Raw genomic sequence first — 27844 nt, 5'->3', positions numbered from 1 at the left:
AAGCTGCAAGTGTCCAACCCACTTTCTCTGTGATACACCTACTAAAACAAAAAAGATGTTCAACCCTAGGAATCTCTTAAAATACTCCCGCTATTTTGCTGCCAGAGCAAAAGCACTATTAAAAGAGTACTGCCTTAATAAGTCTGATTCTAGAGGGCAGAAGATAAGACAATTGCTTGACTTTTCTTAGACAAGAAAACTGAATTAAACTGTTATATTCTTCTGTTCACAGAGATTTGAACCCTTATGTTTTCAGGGCAGGAGAAACTTCACATGGGGAAAAACACCATGAGGCTTCTCTGTACTTCACTTTCTCTTATCATGATTTGCTGGCTAGCTGAAGGTACCCTGTCAAAAACAGATGCAAAGAAAGGTGCTACAAAAAAACTGGAAGAGAAGGTAAGAGAAATAAGTGAAACGCTCATCTTATCTAACATGTGCAGTGAGCTAACTGAACTTTGGTAAATGGACTCTGATTCTGTCAAAACAGCATTAAAAGCAACCAAGCATTTCCGTTGAAGCTTATGCTCACAAATAAGACTACCTGAAACTGTCCTTTCCTTCAGCTTTTATGAGTGTCACAAATAGTTCACTCCTTGAACCAATATGATGTAGACTTCTGGAGCTTTATCCCTCATGCAAGCTGCAGAAGCAGGAAGTTTTTGTCCCCTCTTGCATACCTAAAGGAGACATACTTCCATCCCTTTGGAAAGGACGGTGGGGAGCAGTAGTTTTGGCCAAGAGCACTAGGTCATTTACTCATGGAAGGGAAGGTGTTCTCAGCCTTGCCAATGGAAAGGCTGTATCCTGATAGAAGAGTCTTCTAACCAGCAGTTCCTTCGCAGGCAGAAATGATTCAGAGTCCTGTAGCAATCTGAGCAAGTGGAGCCAATGTGCTGAAGTCTCTGTTAACTTGCTGAACATGTTCTTGTTTCCTGCATGTTTTCTTTCAAAACTGCAAGAAGGCACAGCGGTGCAAGAGAAAGGGTGTGTATGGAGAGGAAGTATATTTACCAGTGCATATACCAAGTATATGTACTTAGTGTTGCTGAGTACGTTAGGTAAAAAAGTAGACACGTTCAAAATCCTCTCCCTTAAATTGTAAGTATAGTTAATCCTTCATTATGCAGATACATCTCTCATTGTATTATTACTTGCTTGCTCAACATCTACCAGGAAGAAAATCTAGTCTGCAGGTAGTGAGGATAATACAAAGTGTTAAGACAGGCCTTATCCCTAAAGTCCTTATGCTGACTCAATAGATGGTTTCTGCGTACTCACCATGAACACTTTATTAGGCCTTCTCACTCGGTTTCCTTCTGCTAAAACTATTTGTGCTGCTTTAGTTGAAGCAGATCTTCCTTGAAGAAAGGTGTTCACAGCCTTGGCCTCCAGTAAGCACAATGCAGCATACTCAGTTTAAAATATATCCAGTTTAAAAGTTGTCTTCAAATTCTTGGTTGAGAACTCCTAACCCTTATTTATCATTTTGGGGGTAACATGCCAGAAAGCATTGACTAGAGAACAGAGCACCATCAGCTGTGGTGAATGATGTTCTTGAATCTTACCACTACTTGATTTTTTTTTTGTTTATATGCTTTTTGCCTTGCAAACAAAGTAAGTTTACTGATGATGACAAATCATTTCTGAGTACTTTCGTGTTTCAGTTTTAGATCAAACTGCTCTGCATCATTTAAAAGGAGTGCTCAGAGTTTAATAGGACTTTTTTATTTTCTATTTTTTTTTCTTTTGAAGTCTGTTGCCATTGAAAGTGGCTGCTTCATATAGCTGGTTCTAAAAACTGTCCTCTCGCCCCAGATGCTGCATTCTGATAAAAATGTGCAGGACCGGGGACTGGTAGTTGTGGATCCAAAGGCAAAGGATATTGTACTGGAACACAGAAGTTATTGCTCCAAGAAGATGAAGGAAAGACATTTCTCGGGAGACGTTCTGGGATATATTACTCCTGTAAGTTAATAAAATGAATAAAATTAGTGCTTTGAATGAATATGCAGCAGACTGTGCTAATCTGCAGTCTCACATCCCTGCTTTAAAAGCATTTTTATAATAATGGGAACTTCTGGTCAAATACAGTCAAATAGCCAGAGGATTATTTGAGAGCTGGCTTGGGATTCGGGTGGTCTGAAACCCTTGTTCTCCCATCCACCTCTTGGAGGATGTCTAGGTCATATTGTTTTTCTTCTCACTGGTAAAACAGAGATGATAGTATCCTCTTGTCCTTGATGAGCCATGTGAAGTTGCAGTAAAGTCAGGATAGGATGGCTAAGTGTCCTCATACCATGCAGCTACCAACTTGAACCTTCTAAATAAACAGTAAAAATTTTATGCTTCTGTCAAACTGATCTCTTTTGCTATCCAGTCTTACTATTATTCAAAGCATCATTTCTTGAATAGTAAATGTTTCTTCCTTTTGTTTAGAGGATGCTTTTCACTTGTTTCAGTCTTACACTGCTCAAAAGAGAAATAGATGCCCTATAAATTTTCACCTTTCTCAAGTTCTCTCGAACATAAATGCAGTCTGTAAATTCAAAACTGTGTTGGAATCTACATGCAAATTCCTGTAGTTCAGGTGAATTTGCACAATTTGAAGGTTGCCTTTCATGTAGCTATAGGTTTCCAGAGTACTTTCTTATTTAAATAAAAATAATGTCCCAGAAGGTTTCTTCAAACTAACAAATGGGGACCTAGCAAATGATTACATTTGTGTTAAAGAATTTGTATTGGTCAAAAGTAAAGTGAACTGTATATCTTGCTTTTGAGCCTCTCACTTTTTTTTCTCCTTTCTTTTGCAAGTGGAACAGCCATGGCTATGACATTGCTAAAATATTTGGGAACAAATTTACACTAATCTCACCAGTCTGGTTACAAGTGAAAAGGAGAGGGAAGGAAAGGTTCCAGTTCACTGGGCTCCATGATGCTGATAAAGGTGTTATTTTCTTTTTCTTTGAATATGCATTGCAAGTAATATCACTGGACTTGTTGCAGACTAGGTAGCTTTGGCAATATATCCATGTGGGTTTTTCTGGCTCTGCCTCATGGTGAAGTACTTTCATCCATTCCATTTTTTGGGGAGGTTTTCTTCAGAGTGAACTTCTTTCTGTCCCCACCTGCTTCCACATGTGTACATAGTTTATCTGTCCAAAGAATAAGTAGAAAGATTGGCTCTTCCACCAGGCTGTCTACAAAGCCCCTTTTAAAAAAAGGAAGGGACAAAGAATCTGTACAGGCAGAAATAGTCTTTGCTGTTTGCATTGTGCAGTTGTTTACCTGTTGTGGATTTTTTCCCTTTGCAAAAACCTTTGGGTGAATTTGTTTTGAGAATGGAAGATAAATTTAATCTGAAGAGAATTTTTTCCTTTACTGTCAAGAAACTGGCAGCAAGTTCAGATTTCAGCTAGTATGTTCTTTAATAACCAAGTAGTTTATGGTTTTGAACTTGATTGAATGTGGAATCTCATTTGAAACAGCTATAATTCTTACCATGTTGGTGCGTACTAACAAATTCATTCAAGTGCAGTGACTGCGAAGAGGAGTGGATGGGACACTTGGAAGTACCATCTTTAAAAAAAAAAAAAAAAACAAACTATAAAATCCTCCCAGGTGATGCTTGGTGACTACAGAAGTGTTGTTCTGAGTAGGTAGTAAGATAGTTTCCATGATGAGGCAGAAACGTAAGCAGCAGGGAGGGGTTGGGTAGGGACTATTGTAAGATTGTAGTAAATGCTAGTTATGCTGTGGTGGAGGTGAATAGCTTCAAATTCTGCGCGTAAGAGGATGTTTCATCTGTGTTGGTTGTGAACTAGTAGTCTGTGGCAGGAAGATAGATATAATGAAACTATGCTACGTTATTTGAAGAATGCTTGAAAATACGTTGTCATTGTCAACATCATTTATATTTTAACAGTTGTTCTCTTGATACTGTTTGACAGGCTGGATGAAAGATGTCAGAAAAAGCTCCAAAAACATCAAAATAGGTGAGCCTCTGTTTTACGTTTGTTTGGTTTTTATCTTTAACTGTTAGCAGAGCAAAAGAAGGCTTTGTTCCAGGTGTATATAGGAGAAAGGGAGGTTACCTTAGCATAGTTGTACGAAGGAAGAAGTCTCAGAAGAAAAATAAAAGCAGTTAACTATAGATAGTTAAGTAACTGAAGTATTCATCCTCTGCCCTAATGTTTTGCCTTAACTTCTTGCCTCTGGATAAACCCTGGGTCACAGGGCCCTCTCTGGAGGGGTACTTTGTATATAACACTACATGCTTACCTGGGGGAGCAGTCTTCAAACTTGTTGCTTAGGGGTTCTGCTTAGTTAAAAAAAAAAAAGTATTCATCCTCTGCCCTAATGTTTTGCCTTAACTTCTTGCCTCTGGATAAACCCTGGGTCACAGGGCCCTCTCTGGAGGGGTACTTTGTATATAACACTACATGCTTACCTGGGGGAGCAGTCTTCAAACTTGTTGCTTAGGGGTTCTGCTTAGTTTTAAAAAAAAAAAAAAAAAATCCAAATCTGAGTCAGTCAGAGTTGCCTGCATGATAGTAGAAAAGTCCCCCTTTGGCTTTTCTCCCCTTGAAGCTGGGAACTCAAGGGACATGCCATGGTGTGTGTCTTTAGGGAAAATGGCAAACATTGCTGTAGACGTAATACTGTACTAGACTTCTTACATTTGTCTATAGCAAGAATTCTGTGGAACTGTGAAACCCTTCTTGATTCAGAATGGAGTATGAAACTTGAAGAGCATTAGAAAAATTGAATGCTCAGTCAGATATTTTAAATTACTTCAGCTGCCAGATGATAAAGCCTCTGAAATCTCTCTAGACTCTTCTAAAATACTCTTTTACAAACTTGGTAGTTATAAAGGGCTTAGACGTAGCTCTATATGAGTTGTTTGCTTTTCCAGTGTGCGTGACTGTCGACTGTTCCAACAACAGTTTTCCTGACTCTCGTCTGACTGTTTTTAGTTTTGTGTTAGAAAAAGAAATTACGTGAGCCTAAGTGCCATGTTTTCCAAAATAAAAATTTGTCATAGGGTCTTGAGATGAGTAGAAGAGTGCAGTAATATAGGGCTGTGTACAAAAGAGTAAATTAGAGTTTGAGGTGAACTTTTCTATCTTGTTCCTGTGGTAGAAGAGATGCACAACTTACAGAAAGATTGCTGTTTCATGTTGGTGTTCTTTTAAGACTTTACTTGGGGCCCTAAGTGATAGTTCAGTTAAGATAGTTCAATCAAGTGAAGGTATCTTTTCTTAAAACTTGCATCAGTGCTGACCTTTAACTAAACATAAAATGAAGAAGAATGTTCTACAGTGTCAATTTATCTGTGCTGCTAAAGTTGGTCAGAGTAAAAAAGCAATGATCGTGGTCATGGGGTATGTTGTTTAGTGGCATCTCTGCTTGTATCTGCTGTATTCTGTTTCTGCAGAAATATTCCAGTGTAGATAATAAATTCTTAATTTTCACTACTGATTGATGACTTTGCTTCATAGTGCCTCGAATTTTGTTTGATGGCTGGACTTACCAGGACTTTGAGAGTGTGTTTGGCAGTGAGGATGAGATAGAGGAGCTTTCCAAGAACATGGTTCTGCTAGCCAAGGTAAAAAGACTTTTTACTAATGCTTATAAAATAGTGTGAGATGATATTTGATTCCTTTTGTAATGGGTGTTTTCTCATTTCCAGTAGTTTTATATTCTACAAAGTAAAATTCTGCTCAAAACAATAATGAGGCAGAATTCTTAATAGTGTGTCCTAGTATGTGTCCAATTCCTGTAAATATGAAGTACAGCAACACTTAAGTGCAGTTAACTACAAGTCTAAAGTGAGACTACATAAGTCTGATCAACATAGCCTTGTTAAGTTATCGTTGGCAGCTGCACTGGTGACTTTTGCCTGCTATAAATCGTGATTGATAAAACCTGTTCCGAACAGCTGACAGGCTGAATGTTACTGAGGCAGTGGGGGATACCTGATAAACTTCTCATGGAGCTTGCCTAGTGAGCAGACGGCTTTCTTTTAAATTTGTATAAAAAAAAAAAATAAATCTATTAAGCAGGGGCTAAACCGGTTAGTGGTATTTTTTGATAGGCAGAAAAAGGGTCATGGGTGCAATGAATGCTGTTTTCTGTGTTATAGGAGTACATTCAGACTCAGCGTGCTAGAGCTAATGAGCCACTTCTAATACCAAGAATAACTCACTGGATATCTGTTACTGTACAGTTTTGCTCAGGTCTGATAAACCAGTTTCCTTAAAATGTTAAGCGGCTGGGGAGAGGAAAAGAGGTTTTCCTTTAAGGAATGGTTACTGTTTCCTAAGGTTTTCTGGGCAGCCCCTTAGCTAATGGCTTTAGAGCTATGCATGTATAGGACTAGACAAGTTGCACCCAAAAGACATTCAGCTTTAGTGGTTGATTCATGACAGCCTGCTTAATTACTGTCAGAATAAGTTTTCTCACTTGCTACATGACATAAAGAAATCTTAATGTGCTCTAGAGGGAGATGGATGTAAACTGAATAGTTTCTTAAAATTTGTAACTGATACATCAATTTTAGGTCCTTGGTAACAGTTGGCCTCTTAAGGAAAGGGTACTTAACTACAGCAGTATCCTTGACAGTGCTAAACAAGTGAGATTGATTGTGGGAGAAGTTTGGGGTCATGCCTATGCCAAGTTAGCATTTACATCTTTAGACTCAAGAGCTCATGAGTGTTTTCCCAATATACATGTAAATGTGTGTCAAATGATTTGCTTAACAACCATCTTTCGTTAATGACTGAATTTTCCCAATCCAATACTGGTTTATCCTGTAAGAGTAGGTCATGGATAACTAATAGAGATTTTCAACTTTTGCATGTTCGTTAAATAATTTGTGTTCTCTGACTTCTTCATGAAATTCCGCGTTAAAGACGAAGCTGGTATAAGAATACAGAACATGTTCAATCTGTAATAGTACAAGGAAAAACTACAGTAGTTATGTGCTTTGATGCTGCATTATCATCTCTGATACAAGCATAATGAATAAGCATGGTGATTAACTGTATATTGTTGTCAATTCCCTTTATTTAGAATGAAAATTTTGATGGTTTTGTAGTTGAAGTTTGGAGTCAGCTGGGAAATCAAAAGCAAACGTGAGTATAAGTCTCTAGGATGCAATTCCTAAAAATCGGCTTTTGTAAAGCATCCTTTTAATTTGTCCATGTTGATTTGAATTTGTCATTATAAATAAATACACTTCATTCTAGGACAACTGAAGATTGTTCTAGTTATCTTAGAATGAAGTAGAAGAGTCTACTCCACTCTACATGAGCTCAGATTACATAATCATCTTCATAGTGGATCTAGCAGACCACGTTAGCCTTTCATACTTGAGTTCTGCAAGATGTTACTGTTGTACGAGGGTGGAGAGGGTACCTCAACTGCATGCTTACTCTGATGTTGGCACTGGCCTTTATTATAACATTGATTGATTTGGGTTACTGGGTGAAGTTTGGAATTGTGGGATGCTTTCAAGACCACGAAATCTGAGTTGATTAGGAAACCTTCCAAACCTTTATATAGAGATCTTTTAGACATACTGAAACTAAAACCAAAATCCCCAACCTGAAGCAAATATAGGGAGAAACTGGCTTCCAGTTCTTGCAAGCACAGTATGTTTTGAACTTTGGAGTAGTTGATCTATCTTTTGGTAGCTCTGCTACGAAGTTTCAGTGAGTCTGCATTTATTGTAGCTGCTAAAACTAAAGGGCTTATCCATATTAAGCTGTTTCCTGACATATGCTAATCTGTTTTCCTTGAGCAAAAGCCCCTTGGCTGTCTTAACACCTTGGACAGAGTCAAGGCAGGGCAAGCTCCAAACTGCTGCTTCAGGAGGAAAGGGCAGAATGTGTGGTGAAATGAATGATTCAGTGCAGCAATGCGAAGATTTTGTGTTAGTTCCATCAGGCATCCATTCCCTAAAGCACAGTATTCCTACCAGCTCTCTATTGCCTAAAATGTCTGGGGGAAAATAGCTTAAAAGAAAGCTCCACAGAATGCAGACTTTGTTATGGGAGACTTTCACCTTTCAAAAATGGTTACTTCAGGTTACTCTGTTTAGGGCAAATGTTACTGACTGATGGCATATAATAGTTACTTCTAGAATTGAGTGTGCTATTAACGGAGTCCTACCTTTTCCCTATAAAATCAACACTTGGGAACAAAGAATTGAAACTGCAGAATCTTTGTAGTCTTGTCAGGGGCTCCACCATTTGCACTGGAACAAATAATCCTTAAGCTAGATGCTCTTGCTCATAATTAGGTAATTTGCCAGGTTGTTCCTAAAAGTTGATCTCTATACTGAGCTCTGAACCTATTGCAATGTCTTAATAAGATAGCCAACAAGGTGATTTAAGCAATTAGTAGCTGCCAGCCAGAAGTTGGGTGTAGTGGTCAGTTTATCTACTGTGCTTACTGTATTTCAATAAAATTGATGCTTTTCCTATTAGTTAACTTACATGAATGTAAGACAGACTGTATTACTGTAATTTGAAGACTCACTGAAGACCAATTTAAGCACACTAGCATCAAAGTGCTGTATTGCAAATGACACATATGACAAAGCATACTTTTTTATTAGCAGCAGGGTGTGTTTACTTCTAGCATGGTAAAAATGTTACTCTCTGCCAGGAGTAATGCTGGTTGCAAACAGCATTGCTTGTCCCATCTTGTGTGATAAGAACTGTTTGTACTAGAGGAGGTACTGCTGTGTAGTTGCTCTAGCCATCAGTACCTGAATGTTATTTAGGTGAAGTATAGCAGCACCACTTACATATTCATTGTCTGTCTGTTATTGATAGACAGGAGTGGGAAGTATTTTCCATAACTTCAGAGAAGGAAAGGGTTATTCTTATAGAGTAGAATGGTAACTGCCTCCTTTGCTCCGAGTCAGTAATGTTTGATCATATGTGGCCACCTGTGAACAAGACTTTAGGATTATCCCAACTCAAAATGTGAAAGATTATGTTTGGCAGAAAAATATGACTAGAAACAAAAGTTATGAACCGCAGATTTTCCTCCTCTTCAAGACCAGTTTTGATTTAAGTGCTTCACTGTAAACTCATCTGTGTTTTTTTTTCTCCCTTTATTGCCACTCCCCTAGAAATGGCTAGGGTGTTTAAGTTGCAAAATACCTTGTGTTGGGCTTGCCTCCTCAGAGACAAGCATTCTGAATAAGACTAATCTAGGCAGCAAGCTGAAGCTAGGCTTGTGTGTGGAATAACAGTTGTTTTGTGAAAGTAGGAGAAGCGCATCATTACATTAAAATTTTGTCTTATGATACTTGTAAGTTATGGGACCAGTGTCTTCATTTTGAGATTAAGTCAGTTTGTCTATCACTTCCTCTAAAACTGGATGGCTTGGGTATCCAGTGCACCAGGGTTTTCCCTATCAATGTTTTTTGGAGTGAACAGATGCTTTGAACAGATCTTAAGGGGCAGAATTAAGTGAACTTAGCACCTTGGCAAGCCTGTATTTTTATTGCACATTGAGTGGTGTTACTTTGGGATCTGTTAATTTCATTTTGAATAGCAGAGCAGATTTATTCCTGATAAATGGGTAAGCATGGACGGTCTTTTGCTTTGCCAGAAAAGAATTGGAGCAGCCCATGACCTCTTCAGCCCACAGAGTGGCAGTATTGTAATATGATTCATACTGATCTTCCTTGTCAGATTGTGTCTTTTGACAGTGACAAACACCACAGTAAAGCATGTTCATAACCTTGGACGGGTGGGGGTCAGTTGACAGGTAGGTGTCGACACAGAGATGACCCCTAATCCTTCAGAGATGTGAAGCGTTCATAGAACAGCAATTGTGTATGCTCCATATAAAGCATCTGTATTAACTATTAGGTACATAGTGTAGGCTTTCCTGATTCCGATCCTTCAAGGTCAAACACCTGAAAGTAGCTTAACCTACTTCTAGGTAGAGGAATAAAAGATCATAATGATGCTCCTAGGAACAGATAGTTCTGCCTTCAGATTACTTTCAGAGCTGTCTGACAATACAAGGAGACCTGCCTAGCTAATACAATTTATTCCTGTTATTTAGCGTGAACATGTTTTAGTTTAAAAAGAAAATAAAAAAATCCAATTTATTTTTTTTTCTGAAATACAAGGAATAGTCTCATATAAGCAGTTAGCAACAGGTTATTGAGACTCAACACAGGTGCATAAAAATATCTGGGGATATGCTGCAGCTGCCAGCTTGCCTTATGAAATGACAGAGCAGTGGTGTGGATCTAAGTAAAAAAATCTTAGAATCATTATGGTTTTCATTTTTCAAAACCTAAAGTAAGTGGATACCTAGCTATTAAATTAATAAACAATAAAAGGCACTCAATTATTCTAGTGCATCCTTTCATGTATCTGTGTTGAGGGGAAAGCTGTGGAAATGATTCCTGTTATTTCTGTAATAGTGTTATGCAAAAGATCCATGATCTCATCCAGTGCACTACCTTAGTGGTTCAGGAACACTTAATATAGCACAGGTTTCTTCATCAGACTTAAAATGACTAGAGAGTGGGATTTGCTTATTTGACAATTGTGCTTGATACAGTGTTTCAGCTATGAAATCAGCATCCACTTTCTAAAGACAATGTGCAGTGATACTTTTTAGCAGAGTGCACCAATATTTGTTGAGGCAGGTGAGTCAGCGAAAGAATCTGAAAACCTACAAATTAGTGTCCTAACTCGCTAATAAATTTGGTTATGATTTAAGCACTACTTCATATATCAGAAAGCTGGATTAATTGCAGCTGAAGCTGTCTTCTCAGAAGACCTCAGCTGAGCAAGTGTCTCCATGAGGTACCTTTTTTCAATAGCTGAACATGAATTTTGGTTGGATTAAAGAGGCATGATGACATCTTCATAACACATGCTCTCCCCATTGTCTTGATGTTGGGGCTTGAAACACTGAATTGCCTAAAGACCTTGTGACAAATTTTGTATCTCCATATAACAAGGTAACAGTGTTAGCTCTGTGCAAAGCTTCTGTAACCCATAAATCCTGTGACCAACCCCTTTAAGAACCTGTGATCACTGAGCATTTTTAAAATGAGGCAAATTTAGACACTTCTCTGTCAACCCTTTGCAAGTTTCTGGAAAAATCTTGATTTTTTTGGGTACCCACTTCAACATTCGAAATGAATGAAAATTCTTCCTGCAAGGCCTGAGGGGTTATCTAAAAAGAGCCTTCAGTTCCCTGTTTATCCTAGCTGGCATTACAGATGAGGTGAAATGTTGCTAAGAAGTTATGTTGCTGGCATCCACTAAGACATGAAATTCTGTGGTTTCAGGCTCACCACATATCTTTTGTTTACATCTTAAGCAGAACTAACTTAATCTGGTTCTGTTTGTTTCTAGGGACAAAAAATTTTCTAATCATTCTGGTTTGGAGTTAGAATTGCTCTGTAATGCTCAGCAGACTAAAGTCTTAAATTTTGTCAATCCTTTGTGCTGCTTTCTTTTGTATATTCATTTAAATGTTGATTTTACCAGCAGTATAAATTTTATATAAGAGAATTATGTGCCTGAATGTAGCTGCCTGGTTTCCCATTAGATCTCCTAAGAAGCCTGGTCTCTGGCTGTTCATGTAGGGTCCTAGATGCCTCGAGTCTTACACAGCAATCCTGTATGCATGCTTTGTATACCTTTGGATGTATAAAATGGCATATTTAGATTCTTATATTTAGATGCTGAAATACCACCTGTTCTATCTGAAGAACCTGAATTGTCTTGATATATGTGTATGGGCCTAAGTTTTAGGGGGGTTTATACTGACCAGTTCAGGCTCCTGTAAACATCTAATACAGATACTTCAAAGTACCCTCTATAGTACTGGTACCTACTTCTTTCCTGTGATTTCTGGGAATAGAATTATTGATATACAAATCACAGTGAGGTCAAATTTAATGTGAGATGAAAGACTGCATCTAACTGATGCCACCTCCTCTCATTCTGACAATCATCACATGGTGAAAAAGTATTCTGTTTCCCATCTTTTATTCTAACATATAGGAAATTAGTCTCCTAACAAAAATCTAATCAGCCAAGTTATCCTATGCAGATTAGACCTCAATTCTAATGTGTTTTGCCGTTTCTTATAGTTTAAACCTGCTTCTTAATTAAATAACTGTCTTTTAGATAAAACTTTCTTGACTGATTTTGCAATAAAATATTACAAGTTATTTATCCTGTGGCATTTAAGTTTAGAAGTGTACATGGCAGAAATATTGAGATAACTGAGCAAGGAAAGGTTCTACTGCTTATTTAGTTAACAGCTAGACAGGACGATGTTTCTCTTGCTAATCACTTGTGGGTTTATTGGGTGTGTTTCTTCTCCAGAGACCTGGGTCATGTTGTGAAAAAGGCATGAATGTACCCATCAGAATCTCACAGCATACATAAAAGTGCACACATTATTCTGATCAGTCTGGCATGAGCTGACAGATGGCACTGCCACCACACCGAATCAATCTGAAAAATGTGAATTTTTTTTTTTTTTTTTTCTTTTTGGTCACAACGTGCTGCAGGCACTTGGTATCATGTAGAAGATGACCTTCAGACATCTTATTAATGTTGGTAGGAGTATAGGAGCAAACAGCTCTTCTGGCAGTTCTATCCTTCATGCTAGTCCCTGAAAATTAATCTATTAATCAAAGATTTGCCATAATTCACTCCAGTTTCTTGGTATTAACTAGGCAATGAAATGGCACAAAAGGGCAATTTATTCTTGAAGTAGACAGCTTTATTCTGTCCAATTTTCTTGACAAGGCATAAATTTTAGGGAGTACTGACTACCAACTTGTGCAAAAAAGTGGCTGAAGTTGGAAAGTTGCAGAGTTCTGAAGGGTAACGTAACTGAAGGGAAGGATATAACAGCCTTATGTTTTTTCTGCAAGGCTTTTCAAATACACCTACAGCCCACTCTTGTGCACTGAAGTAAACTGTACTACAAGGTGTCCTAAACACAATAGACCAGCAATGCTGGAAAAAGGGAGTTCTGAAAAAATAAGCTTCCCTTAAACTTTGGGTATTGAAAATTTGGAGGACTGCATAGTTTATAGGGGACAAGATACTTTGAAATCATGAACACTTGGAAAATTGACCTACCAAACGGTAGTGATAATAGAAGGCCTGAAATAGTAGGAATGAAGTAGACCTTAATTAGCTCAAGATAGAGTCTTAAAGCTACCAATGTTCTAGTAGCTACTCTGAAGTTAAATTTTACAATGGTGAAGTCTCTGGTAAATATTTAATGAAGCCTTTTCAGGAAGACTGATTCTATTCCTACTTTTCTGCACCTCATTATAATGTTTAAAATGTCAGTAGCTTTTCTTTCAGAATTACCAGTGGTAATACAGGAGAATATTGTGTTGAAAACACTGGAAAGCACTGTTGGGACACAGTAAAGTTTTAATTTATAGCACACAATAAATGAACAGTCTGCTATTGCTGTTTGGGGGAAAGGGGAAGAGTGCATATTTGATTTACATAATCTGTCTTGGCTGACAAATAGAAGTGAGCCTAAATTAAGTCTTTAACCATTAATCCTGTCTGATTTGCTAGAAGGTTTTCAGGGCCCAGAGACCTGGCTTGACAGGTTAGTGAGTAGATGTTAATTTGGGTTTCTTGAGCAAGAATTTGCAGTTGTTCAGCTACCCTTTTTCTTCCTAACCTCCTCCAAGTTGAAGCGAATTATTTTTTGGCCAGAGCTATACTGCTTGGATTTGGTGGTGGGAGGAGAGGAAGTGGCTGTTTTGATGGAGTCTGTTTTTAGTTAGAGTCCTGTCTGCTAGCTACAAAATAAAACCAGCATTCCAAACTGCACTCCTGCCCCTTTATCAGGCCACGAATCTCTGTTCTTTGTTTACAGTTGTAGGTTGTGGTTCTACGCTGTATGGCTTTCTAGTTTTAAAATATGACTGGTTTTGTGCAGTCACTCTTTTTGTGGATACATTTTTACCTCTGCTGGCTAACCACCAGTGTCTGACATTGCTGAGGAAGGGGGAAACCTTGAACTTAATATTCACTTGAATTTTTTTTTTTTCTCTTCATCTGGTTCAAAATAATCCCAACTTGCTTTTCTTCTTATGCTTCAAAGCATTGCTATCTGGATAGCAAAATTTTAGGAGCTGAGGCAGATATGTGAAGATGCAGAGTGTGAGCAAGGGTATTGGCCTTGTTTCTAAATGAAAAAGAAAAAGATGTTATCTTGCTCTGCACATATGTTAGGGTCTTTTGTCCTATTCTGCCCCTCCTTCTATCCCCTCACCTTCTAAACAATTAAATTTGAAGTCAGTAAATGTTTTGCATGGTGTAGAGTTCTCAGAGTTCCTACAGCTAACAAAGGCAGCCAGGCAGAGAAGAGAGATCCCTGCTGATGAACAGTGTAGAATAATGTCAATGCCAGAGGAATTGATTCTTTGGTCAAATTTGTCTTATATGTAGCATCTCTGACATCTAATAAAGGGTGCACTCATACTGCAGTTTGGGCTTAATTAGTTAAAAAGGTCACTTAGCCATGAGATGCAAATCAGTGGGGAAGAAGGCTTAGCTTGTTTTAATACTGATTATAGTTTTTTATAAGATTATGTCATGTGGGAGCCATGATGTGTGTATGTTGAAGTCAATAAATGTCTGTTTAGTGTTGTAATTTTTTAATGCGTTCCTATGGAAAAAGGATTCTTCTTTGCTCTAATTGATTTGTCTGAATAGTGACACTCTTAATGTGGAATGCATATGATAAGGAAATGGGAAGGAAAGCTTTCCCAGAGCAAGCATGGTGGAATTACATGCTGCAGACAGACCAAAAGCTGATACCTGTAATCTCATGTATGCCCCTGGAAGAGAAATATAGGTGGCAGTGTGACAGTTTATTGTAAAGAGCTGTTCAGCACAGCCAGCTGTCAAATTGTAAGCACAAAATACTGATTGTATTGGGAAAGTGATAAAACTTGCTTTGTTTGTTTGTCAGGATTTTGAGAGTAATGGCTTTTGTAGCATCCTTAGGAAGTTTTCATCAGGCATCAAACCATTTCAGGGAAAATGAAAATACTTGGTTGCCTTTGGATAGTATCTACATTGTGCAAGTCAAGCGTTATTGCTGTGATGGATAATTATATTGGAAGATCAAGGATTTCAGAAGAATGTCTCTAGGATGATACTTGAAAGGCATGACAGTACCAAAAGTTGTTTCTGAGAGTTCAGGTCTAATCCAGTTTAAGTGGAGCAACCAACTTGGATGATCGCCTATGTATATCCTGCCTTTCCTGCTTTAGCACTTTTAGCCTACTGGAATGGGTAGTGAAGTTGCTTTCTACTCGGTTCAGGTTTAACCATAGTTCTGAACAGATCTAGAATTCTGTGCTAGTATCATCTGTCTGACTGCCTTTGTGGATCCACCCTGCCAGTGGGTAAATGTGAAAGTTGACTTTGTTCTGAGAAATCAAATGACTTAAGGAAGGCACACAGAAGGGCCATATTTATAGTGTAAATTGAAGGTAATATTGGACTCCTCTTAAGATAACAGTAGCCATTAAACTTTTTTGTTTCTGCAGTCTGTCTCTGAGAGATTTTCTATAAACATCACCCTTCAAATCAGGAAGACTAAAAACAGTTTACATGAGAATTTTGGAGTTTATTTTCCAATTGAAATGTTTAGAATATGGATATGAAAATCAGCTTTTGTGAAAGACTTTAAATGATGCGTGTGGAAGGTGATACTTCCAGATATGACATTGTCAAACATTTATTTTGTAGCTATACAGTAATGTATTGAGAAACAAAGGGATTATTTATACAGAAAAAAACAGCAGCAGAAATGTTACTAAACACAGGCCTCAGAAATATCCCTTGAAGATTGCATGTCTTGCTGTGAAAGCATCTTTACAAATTCTCAGACCTCACGTGTAGTAATACAGTGGCAACTTGAATCTATTCAACAGCTGCTTGTTTCAGAACAGTGTTTGGTTCTTCTATTGATCTTATTCCTTTTACAGGATATGACCTCAAGAGGTGACCTGCTCTGATAAGATACGCTGGTTTTACATGCTAACAATGCATAGTTAGATTAAAATAAAACTAGGAAACATTTTAGCCCCAAGGTGATCACCAGTCCCAATAAAACGAAGACTGTCTCCAGCAGTTCAGTGTTCTTAGTCCTGGAAGAGGGTAAACCTCTGATCAGTCTTCCTAATTTTTTTTTTCTGTTATGGTCATTCACTACAAACTGTGTTTGGCTCTCTTGCCAGCTGCATCTTTTCAATTATTTCTACTGTTACTTGTTAACTTGCTCTTGCCAATATATAGCACCAGTTTTACTGCCTTTCCCTCTAACAATATATTTATATTTCAGGGAGTTGATTCACTTGCTCATTCACCTCTCTGAAGCTCTGCATGAAGCACAACTTAAACTCATGCTGGTCATCCCTCCTGCAGTTGCAGCAGGGTGAGTATTCCTATTTAGATGGCAGGTTCCAGATAGGAAATACTTTCTTGTCTGATATACGATAAATTCAAAACTTTGTTTATAGCTATGCAGCTTAAATGAATAAGAAGTTATTTGAGTTTGATTGGTAGCCCCGTCTTCATGCGTGTTGCACTGAATAGTCTTAGTAACTTTGTGCATTCATATATACCTTATAACTTTTGTTGTCAAAATATCTTGCAGAGGTTATCCTATTGTGGTGTTAACCCAAAAAGAAAATGCATTTAGTAAGAGGATAATATTTAGAATTGTTAATGATTCTGTTTATTTGTGCAATTGTTTGAATCTGACAGATGTACCAGTTTATATGCTCTTCTGGCTCAACAGCAGTAAGCAGTTCTTATCTTTCAGTATTTATAGCAGAGAGATATTTACTTCCTAAGATTGTATTCATTGAAAAAACAAAACCCATGTGGAAAATTAGAATGTAATTTCATTATATGTGGAAGGAATTTGAACGTCTTTAAGTCTGTTTATTTGTGCAATTGTTTGAATCTGACAGATGTACCAGTTTATATGCTCTTCTGGCTCAACAGCAGTAAGCAGTTCTTATCTTTCAGTATTTATAGCAGAGAGATATTTACTTCCTAAGATTGTATTCATTGAAAAAACAAAACCCATGTGGAAAATTAGAATGTAATTTCATTATATGTGGAAGGAATTTGCACAGTCTTTAAGTTTTTACATTTTTTAGGAAAAGATTCTACATTGTCTTTAGGTGATATATAGTAAAATTGAAAAAAATCACAGTTTTACTATCTCTCTAGTCTTTTTCTGGAAAGAAAATGGCACTCCAGTATTTCAGGGAGATTGTGTCTAGTCCTTCAGGGTTTTGTATGATCAGTGATTACATCTGTGTGAGAGTGAGCAGATAGAACTGAAGACAAGGGTGGAAGGTGATTCAGAAAACCAGCAGAGTGTTGTGACTTCATTATTGTAATTTCAAACTGAAATGCGGGCTATGCCAATGCTATACAGCTTTATTAGCAAGAGTTCTGCCAGTATCCATCTGCCATGTGGTAACATTTGTTCACATTTGGATGCCCTTCCAGGTCAAAAGATGCTTGGTATCCTTGCATTGTGAGCATAGCTATCTGTTGTGCTATCTTGTGGAGAAGTGTTTATGGTATACAGTAGTGCTACAAGGATATACAAGGAATACATCATGCCTTTCAGAAAATTGTGGTAATAAGGGTTATCTTATCTCAAAACCTACCAGGTTCTGAATCTCTGTATTCCACTCTCCCCTTTCCTTGCTTCTCAAAGGTAATGAGTGTCTCTGTTACACTGTGGATAGGCCAAATGTTAGTTATCTATGTGTCATGAGCGATGGCCTTTTACTGTCAGAGTGAGACACTCCAAATCCCTATTAGTTGTTTTTAAGAGGTTTGATGGGGGCTCCTGTCACATGGGACTGCAGAATAATGAAGCATAACCTGTTGTAGTGGATTACATACACAAAACAGTCTTCATAAAGTAATTGAGTATGTTGCAGTGGGTTCTGCTAACTACAGAATAGGGACGCACGGCACATGGGACACGTGCTAATCCTATGTTGTGCTTATTCCTTATCTCTGAACTTTATCTAATGGAATAGGTACCTCCTGCTGGTTATGCAGATATTTTGGCTTACTGGGCTTGACTTGCTGATAATAACTGGGGAAGACTCGTAATACTTGCGTAGTCGGCAATGCAAGATTATTTTTTTTCCAAGTTTCCTTTTTCCTTCAAGCTGTTCAGCAACCTTATGCCTGCACGTGAAAATTCAGTAGTGTAAGTCAATCTTGAATAGAGAGCCATTATTAGGTATTTTTCAGATGAGAGTTAGTAGACAGCTAAAGAAAAATATTACAATGTCTTATTTTTCTCACCTTGGGCTGTGTAACAGTATGGACAGGCTCACTGTCCATACACTACAGTTTATGACAGTTTAACAGCACAGTTTCAGGATGGTGTTGTACAACCTCCTAAATTTCTTGTAGGCTGTCACAATCTTTCAGTGTACATTCATTTTCAAGGTGCCAAAAAGGCTGAGAAAATGGAATGCCTGAGTAGGCCTGTAAATGTCTCTTCTGCGGCTGGACTTTTCTCTGCAATGGTCTCAAGTTTTTGTTGAGTTTTGTGGGGAGGTCTGATAGCATGAGGGGGAAACAAAGCATTTCTGCCTACAGATAACTGTGCAGAGCTTATGCTGCCTGCTGAAAAGATTCAGGGAGCCTGTAGTAGGTGACTAAAAAGTTGTCTGTGTGCTGAGATCAGTTAGCGTCTGCACTGTAACTGTGATGTCACCTCTTCTGGAGGTTAGTGATATAACCCTGTCCAAACCAATTCCTGAATATAGGTTATGTACTTTCTACCATCTTAAGACTGTAAGCCCAGAATAATATCTACCTGTAATTTTGTTCTTCAATAGCTGCATGAAATCTGATTGTAGTTTATTTTCTGTAAAACTATGTACTTCAGGATGGTTTTTGTTGCTTTATATTTTCCTCTATTGCATGGTATAACCGTTTTATATCCTTACAATGAAGTAGTTAGTTTAATGCAAAAATACCTTTGCTTCGTGTGTGGCTGGCCGCCAAATTTTGATAGGCAGAGAGGGAGAAGCAATGTGTTGAAGAGTATGGCAAAAGCAAACAAAATAACTTCCATGTAAATTGGTAAAGTAGACAATCCTGTAAAATAATACCTGTGCAGAGCCCTTTTCTTTAGGGACTGAAGGGCTCTGACAGCCTAGCTGCATTTGGAGGAGATTCCTTCCTATCACTCGAGCCCCTCTGTTTCTACCTCAGTTCTGGTGTTTTTTGCATCATGTTTTGTAAGACACTTTATTTGTAGAACAGTACTAGTTTCTAGTGAATTATGGCATTAAGAGAGTAGATCCAAGTCTCAAGATACTAGACTTATGCTGTTCTTTCTTTTTCTCTGGACATGGTGTGGCTTGTTCCCTTTTCCTCCCTGTGCTCTGTATTTTCCGTGGTCTTCCCATGTCAGAATACACATCCTATAATCCTGAGGCAGTTTGGCACGCTGCTACACTCCAAAGCTTGTAATGCACAAAAAGGAATGCACTATATAAATGGGGTCAAGAATTTATTGTTCATCCACTTAATGTTTTAATGGTCTGATAGTCCAAATTATCTAGTTAATACAGAAGAGCCTCATAACAGTTCTAGCTGTAATTTTAATGCAGAGCCTTCCCACTTTCTACCTCTTTTCCTATGGTGTTATGCTCACCCTTCCACTGTTCCTGTGAGTCCTAAGGTTGACACTCGGTATTCCTTGAGCAGAAAGATGAGTCATCAGCGTGGTGAGGTCTTTCTCAGGAGCAATGTGATATTCATGCTGGACGTTTCTTCTTTGTCAGCCTTGGGTTTTACTTGGGGCTATTTCACATGTTTTCTTATCACAGTCTGCTTCCTCTTCATTGGCTCTCAGCTGAAGTTTGCAGTTTGTGCAAACTCCTCAGGTTAGTCAGACCTTTTCTGTATGTGGTATTCCCAGAGCTGGAGGCACTAGTCAGTTGACCACCACACAATTATTTGAAAGAAAGTTCAGGCCATAAGATGCAGAGGATTTTATAAAGGAGGAAGCTTTTAATCAGCACTGTTTCTCAGGATGAGGCACCACATGTGTTGCAAGTCATCAGAGCTACGGGGCAGGTATGTTGTTCCTTACTGTCATGGATGTCTCTGTGTGGCTGTTGAGAGCCACTTTTGTGGCTGGTAATACTTGAGTCTTAGGAAGCCAGCTTTCTCTGTCAAGGTTGAGAGTCATTCAGATTTGCTTCAGAATATAAATGCTTAGGATCTTCTTCTGATGCATGGATGGCTTTACTGGTAAAACTTTGTAGTATAGGGAAGGTTCCAGGAACTGAACGATGCTTTTGGCTATTGCCCTCTGAAATGCTAGCATGGCTCCCAGTAAGCCAAAGTGTTATACGCCTTGTTGTATTAACTCATTGCACCATAGAGCAATAACTGCAATACTTCTTTAAAAATAAAGACATGGAAACTAAGTCCTTAAAAATCTATTCCTGGCTCATGAGCTAACCTTTGCAACATTCACAGACCATTAATAATCTCATCTCTTGCAGATTTCTCTGGAGAATTGTGGGCTGGTATGCCTTTCCGTCACATGGATGTTCAATGGTGATAAATACTTTGAGATTTTTGTGCTTTGGTTAAGTCAAAAATAATGAGAAATTACTATGTCTTCTCTCCTGTCTGTCATTTATTCCAGTCCTTCATGCTGCCCTCTTATGATCTACATTTCATCCCAATTGATAGTTCCTTTTTAAAGCAATTTTCTGTTGCTATTAATTGTAGTCTATTACAGATAAAGCAAAGGAGAAGACTTTAAAACACTTTTCTAAAATGCTTTATCAGTCACTTCATCACACAGATGCTTTTTAAAATGCTAATGCATGTTGTGGTAGAATTTAAGTAATTGCTGTAAACAGTGTTCATATTAAAGTGCATTTGCTCCTTTTGGTGGTAGGGAGAAAGTGGAGAATAGTACAAACCTTAAGATTCTTGTTCATTGTGATGCCTATTGATACTACCAGACTCAGTCTCATAGCCAGAGGGACCTAAATCTGTTTTTATATACAGTCACATGGGGCTCTACAGTCTAGTTTTTCTAAATCCTGAAACAAGAGTTGAAGCCGCTATAAGCCCTCTGGATTCTTAAACACATTTTGCCTTGACCAGAATTTGTTTTATTATGGTAACTGTATCTTTCAGGACTGTTTCGTGGTTGAACACCACACTGAGGTTTGGACCTTGTGTTGTCATTGCCCCTCCTGCTGCTGTCCTGCATATTGACAGGAATAGTGGGTTCACAGTTCCAAAACCTTTCTGAACTGGGATTTAGGGACGCCCTATTAGATCTGGGAAGAGCTGTCTATCTAAAGTGCAATTTTTCATCTGAAATATGTATTACATGCCTGTCCCTAAATGGCCTTATCTGTGGAGGAGTAGTGAAGTTTTCCTGTTTTCTAGCTGTGGGAAATAGCACCTGTAGTTTATATGAAAGAATCTGAAAGTCTCATTCCTCTAAACCAATTATTTTGGTTTTTATGCATTCCTAAAGTTTCTGGGATTTATTCATAAATCTTTATTGCCCAGGAGAATGCATTAGTCACATTCTTTTCAATTAATACTGTTATATAAGCCACCTGTCTGTGTGTTCCATGTATTTCTTCCTATTGCATTAACTAGAAAACACACCTTAACTTCTTGAGTAAATAGGTAGCTGAAAGTACATTCATCAGTTACGGAACCGTCCTAAATGTTCACAATGTCCATGCATGCTTTAAAGCTTAGAAGTACGTTGGATTTAATTATATCAATGAGCAGAATCCTGAAATTTTCTTTCTGCCTTATTTGACTTTTTACATAGTAGCTGTACTTGAAAATTTTTTATTTATAGGGTAACAAGGCTTCAACTGAAAAGTGCTTCCCATTGTGTATTAAACATCTCGTGTCTTGAAACTCACTTTGCGTTTTAACACTTACACATGGTTGAAAGTGTGCTTTAATGCATCTTATCTTCTTTATTTGCTGGAATCACTGTAGGCTGTTAATCAAAAATATAGAAAAAGGCATGGAAATTAAATCAAGAATCAAATAATATTTTTAGAGTTCAGCAGCTGGCAAAAGACTGATAAAGGAGACATGAGCTGTATGTGGAATACCCTAACCAGCTGGGATGTTAGGAGCTGAAACATTGTTCCTTTTGTGTTCTACCCTGATTAAGATTTAAAGAGAGAGCATAGTTAAATGTAAGCAGTTTATTTAGGAATTTGTAATTTAGACTCCTTTGATATGCATAAAGATCAAAGCAGTCTGGCAGAAAATGCTATCTGAAAGGAGACACTTTTAAGAGCTAAGAATACTGGTTTGCTTAGGGGAAAAAGAGTCTGGAAATGCAGCATTGCACATGAGATCAAGTGAATGATGCAGGGAGGAAACATATTGGGTTATCTGTTTAACTTCTCAAAATCAGCTTTTGCAAACAAAAACTAAGTGAGACTGATCCTCTAGCTGAAGCTTGCTTTCATAACTGAAGGATCCAGTGAAGCCTTTGGTTTTTGGTTTGCTTGTGAAATGTTCTGGGCTAAAAGAAAACTTCACTTGAAAAACAATTTTTTTTTTTTTTAAAACATCCAGACATTTTCTATATTCCTTTACAGCTTTTTTTATGTATCTGTTTACAGCATTGTCCAGAGACAGTTGTACTGGCATAATCAAGGGGTGGGAAAGTGTGTGGAGGCTGATCGGGAGGCAGGAATCTCTCTAGCAAGCTTTGCTGTCACAGAGAATGCATGTAGAGCTACCATGGTGGCAAACTCAGATTGAGATAGTTAGTATTTCCATCCATCTGATGTCCAGAATTGCACGATTTTCCTGCAAACATAAGTGATTTGCAAGAGAGGAACAGCAGGAGCCAGAGCTATGCTCTAAAAAGTGTGTGTGTTATACTGTGACTCTCCTTTGGGATGAGAGACTTGTGGTTGCCTATGTCTGAAGAGAGGTGTTAGGATTGCTGGTAAATGGTTGCTAGAGCAGATGGTTTGCTGAAGAATTCCAGCCTGTCTTTCAACAGCTTGTCTCAAAATGTTAGTGTTACTGCTTTTAACGTGCATGGATATGGATGCATGTATAAACTGTATGAGTACCATTTCTAAAATGGCAATGGGTAGCCAGGCATATTCTGCCCATTGGTGGTGGTGGGTAACTCCATTGGCGCCAACTAATCCTGGGCTTGATTAAATTCCTGGCTTAAATATGTGCACTTCAGTGATTATTGTACTGCAGAAATTATACTGGTGAAAGCTGTGTGGATGTTTTTATACTGGTGAAAGCCGTGTGGATGTTTTTATACTGATATCACAAGCCTCTTTCCGAATAGGATAGCTGCGCTGGAGTGAACTACCTTTATGCCTAAATATGCTGTTAAAAAAAAAAAGGTGGCAAATGGGACTTGAAATTTGGTTGCACCTGTTCTCTTAAGTCTGTAAATCACAGGAATTGAGTTGGTTATTTTATTTGTTTCTCTATACTTACATGCTTTATAATATGTTAGGGATGCTATTTCAAAGGCAAAAAGTGAGGCTTTGAATTTGAATAGTAACTCTTTCCTGCCTGCAAGTAAATTGAATTTAATCTGACTAGATTATTACATATTTTGTCCAGGTTCAGCAACCATTTTATCCATGGTGTTTCCCAGTTACTGTGAAGAAAACAATGAGTAAAGGAAATTCTTAATTTTACTTAGATGATCTATCATTGGAAAGAGCATCAGTAATACTCCTGTTTCCTGCTGTCCTGAGGAAGAGCAAAAGCAGACAAAAAGCTCTCAGGAGCTGTAGATAGGATGTTGTCTTCACAGGGATTCTGAATCTAGCCATGGTTGCATAACCATGGCCTTTCTGGCAGTTGTAGTTTATTACAGACATTAGACATATGGTGTAACTGTGTTAAGGATCAGCTTGATATACACTAAGTCATTAAAAGCTGTTAGTTTTGCTAAACACAGTGTTAAATAACTCTGTATTTACAGACAGGTTGTTAGTGGTCATTTTTCTTGGACTTTTATTGTCCCCTGAAGTATAATCCTTTGCACAAAGTAGCAATAAAAAAATGGCATTGACTGTGTCACTTCATAATATAACACTGTGCTCTTTACTTGCATTTTGACGGTTAGGATATGCACTAAGCAGTTTGTCTGGTGTGATGGACATCCTTTTAAAACACTTGTCTTTAGGTTACAAGACAGTAGCTGCTCCTTGAATAGCAGATGATTCTTTCTCTCTTGAAGTTGTATGGAATCTGAAATGAGAAAAAATAAAATCTCAAGTAAATGAGTAAACTCAGCCGCTGAGGTGAGCAGTGCCAGTGCCGGCATGCTCCAGCATGGTGCACAGGGGGGTTTCCCCAGCCGGGGGAACCTCAGGGAGAGCCGAGAGAGCCACCAGAAGCCTGTGCGACAGCAGCTGACAAGACCTGGGTGGGGCCAGGAGCAATGGCGGCCAAGTCCCCCCCCTGTAAAAGAAGCCCCTGGGGAGTGCTACTGACCAGGGCATGGCGCGGCAGGGCGTGCAGGAAGGGTGCTGAAGCTCTGGCCATTGCTCAACCAGGGAGCAATGGTATCCAGCCAGCAGAAAGCCATGGCCTCTCTAAACTCTGCACCCACCACAACCGACACAGTTTCCCAGACAGAGCTCCGGTGGGAACATGCTGCCACCCAGGTGTCAGGCTGCAGGGTGTGCCCTACTCTTATGCCACCGGATGGCAGCAGTGAGCACACCTGTGGGAGGTGTGCCCAGGTAGAGGAACTCCTCTGCTTAGTGACAGAGCTGTGGGAGGAGGTGAGTAGGTTGAGCAGTATTAGGGAGTCTGAGAGAGAGAGAGAGATTACTGGAATTGCACCCTACCTTCCCTGGGATGGGCCTGTCAGGCAGACAGGGCACATGGCACAGAGGATGCCCTATCCTCTCTCCACCTGGCTGAATGCAGTGACTCAAGGGATAGGGGGCAATGGCGACAAGTTCTTGCCCGGTGCAGAAGGTGTGTCTCCTCTGTGACTACCCTACCTTCCCAGGTGCCCTTGCATGATAGGTACAAGGCTCTGCAAGTGGAATCAAACAATAATGAGGACGATGTTCATCTAGATTGGAAGAGTCGCCAAGGTTAAGTCAGCCTACACCCTGTGTCAAAACTGCTTCCATAAAGAAAAAAAAGACGGGTCATTGTCATAGGAGACTCTCTCCTGAGGGGAACAGAAGGCCCAATATGCAGACCGGGCCCAGTTCTTAGGGAAGTCTGCTGCATCCCTGGGGCCCAGGTTAAAGTTGTGACAAGGAAACTTTCTACCCTGGTACGGCCCTCAGATTCTTATCCATTATTGATTTTTCAGGTAGGCAGCAACGAAGTTGCAACAAGAAGTCCGAGGGCAAGCAAGAGAGACTTCAGGGCCTTGAGATGACTGGTTAAGGGATCAGGAGCACAAGCAGTGTTCTTTTCTATCCCTCCAGTTGCAGGGAATGATGAGGGAAGAAACAGGAAGAGCCAGCAGATCAATACCTGGCTCTGAGCCTGGTGTCACTGGCAGGATTTTGGTTTTCTTGATCATGGGTCAGTCTACACGGCACCAGGCCTGCTGGTGACAGACGGGGTACACCTGTCTCAAAGGGGGAAAGGGATCTTTGCACAGGAGTTAGCAGGACTCATTGAAAGAGCTTTAAACTAGATTTGAAGGGGGAAAGGGATGGAACCAGGCTCACTAGAGATGAGCCTTGGAGCGGCATGTCAATGTTTGAGGGAGGATGTGCTAGTGAGGTCCTTTGGTCTGCTGAGGTCAGTGGAGGTAAGGGATGGAGGTCCATCCTCATGGATGGAGATCCATGCGGCAGCAAAGACACAAGGGTTGTTGATGTGTTAGAAACCATGGAAGCACCTGAGAATGGTCACATAGCAATTAGAGCTTCTCCCCCCAAAAAGGTCAGTAGCCCAACTGAAGTACGACTACACCAATGCACGCAGCATGGGCAACAAACAGGAGGGGCTGGAAGCCATTGTGCAGCAGGAAAACTATTGGAGCTGTCACTGTCCTCATAAAGTTCTCAAAAAAACTACTACTGGTAAATTGCATACAGTTTAGCTAGAATAAATTGTTATCTCCTGGCCAGTTTCTGATAGTATGTATCAAAGCAGTATTTAAATTAAAAACAAGCATGTTTGTCTCTGATAAAAGGTGCCCTTAACCTCACAGTTTCACATCTGGCAGAAGAACTGGGAAGCATTAGTGGAAATAAAAGTATGGTTCCTTGTCTCTAAAACAAAAGCTATCAGTGTGAATTTGATGTAAGTGCCAGCTTTCTTAAAATAGTCCACCCTGCAGATGTGCGACTGTTGGACTGGGATGACATTTCAGGTGGACCCATCAGCAAACCTTGTATGGAATAAATAAACGTAAGTCTGTTAATGTTTTAGTATGGGTCATATTTTCTAGACCTTGGATCGTTGTTCTCTGAACTCTCTCTAAATCTCCTACATCTTCCTTAATATATGGTTGCCTGAACCATATTTTTTAAACCGTGTCCCTTAGATTTTCCAGGAAGAAATATGTGTCCATATGGTATAGAGCAGAATGTATAGGATAGCAGAGATCAACTGTGTGGCACATGCCTAGCAAGTCTAATATATTCTGGATACATTAGACCTGTTGTATATGCAGTATAAAAATCAATCTTTGCTGGTTCTCTGCAGAGGCTGCTGGACTTCTCTAAAATCTGGGCCAAAGAAGTGGTAGGGCAATATATCTTGTATGAAAGTGACCTAAAGCATTTTCCTAAAACAGTAAGGCTGGTGGATTGTTTTTAAGTTTGTGGAAGATACCAGATTGGTAAGTAAATATTTAACAGGAGGTGATCAGATCTTGAAGTTATTCCAGAAACATTAAAAATTACCTGGGATTAATGCCATGAGATTAAGTAAAGATGGATATAAAATACTATTTTAAGGAGGGAGAAGTGAAACATGGAAAAGCATGGAAACTTTCTGGGCAGAGCTGTGTTGAAAGAGGATCAGACAATTGCAAAATGCTGAGGCAACAGTGCTGTGAGATGTAGGGAAAGGGACACTTCATTTTGAGATGATTGGCAGGGAGCTTTCAGGGTGACAAAAGGTAATTATTCTGCTCTCAGTGTTAGGCAGGTCTCATGGAAAACTGAGTTTGGGATACTGTATTTATAGGAGGATGTAGAAAAAAATGAGAGTGTTTAGAGGAAAGCAAGAAAAATGGCTAGAAGTACAGATAATGTCTCCTTTGAGGAAAGTTTCAAGAACTGTATTTAGTATATTAAAAAGAGGAAAAAAGTGTCAGGAGACATAATTCTGCTCTCAGTGTTAGGCAGGTCTCATGGAAAACTGAGTTTGGGATACTGTATTTATAGGAGGATGTAGAAAAAAATGAGAGTGTTTAGAGGAAAGCAAGAAAAATGGCTAGAAGTACAGATAATGTCTCCTTTGAGGAAAGTTTCAAGAACTGTATTTAGTATATTAAAAAGAGGAAAAAAGTGTCAGGAGACATAAGAAGTCTTTAAATGTCAACAGGGGCAATGTGTCAACAGGGGCTGTATAAGTGACAGTGATACATTGGTCTTTACATCAGCTTGGAAGAAAAGGATAAAAATACTCAGTTCTTTCTTTGGGAAGCAAAAAATTGTATTTCCAGGAAAACAAGACGTTAACTTGTTAAAAACAGTTCTTTTGGTGGAGTAGAAAGTGAAGAGAAAACTTTTCTGGAG

The 27844-nt window shown here is 38.9% G+C and overlaps 1 protein-coding gene across 1 annotated transcript in view; it reads left to right on the top strand.

Annotated features, from left to right (window-relative positions):
* Nucleotides 1–231: 231 nt before the first annotated feature.
* CHID1 (chitinase domain containing 1) overlaps nucleotides 232–27844 on the top strand; it is a 136769-nt gene continuing 109156 nt past the window's right edge. Inside the window, exons 1-7 of the mRNA XM_009276021.1 lie at nucleotides 232–399; nucleotides 1819–1968; nucleotides 2815–2947; nucleotides 3951–3995; nucleotides 5502–5608; nucleotides 7075–7136; nucleotides 16399–16491. Of these exons, the coding sequence (XP_009274296.1) occupies nucleotides 247–399; nucleotides 1819–1968; nucleotides 2815–2947; nucleotides 3951–3995; nucleotides 5502–5608; nucleotides 7075–7136; nucleotides 16399–16491 (743 nt within the window). The 5' untranslated portion in view covers nucleotides 232–246. The remainder of the gene's footprint in view (nucleotides 400–1818; nucleotides 1969–2814; nucleotides 2948–3950; nucleotides 3996–5501; nucleotides 5609–7074; nucleotides 7137–16398; nucleotides 16492–27844) is intronic.

This window comes from Aptenodytes forsteri, unplaced genomic scaffold (genome assembly GCF_000699145.1).
Source record: "Aptenodytes forsteri isolate BGI_AS27 unplaced genomic scaffold, ASM69914v1 Scaffold17, whole genome shotgun sequence".
Taxonomy (NCBI): domain Eukaryota; kingdom Metazoa; phylum Chordata; class Aves; order Sphenisciformes; family Spheniscidae; genus Aptenodytes; species Aptenodytes forsteri.
The sequence above is the reverse complement of the archived record's forward strand: the minus strand, read 5'-3'. Positions and strand labels throughout refer to the sequence as shown.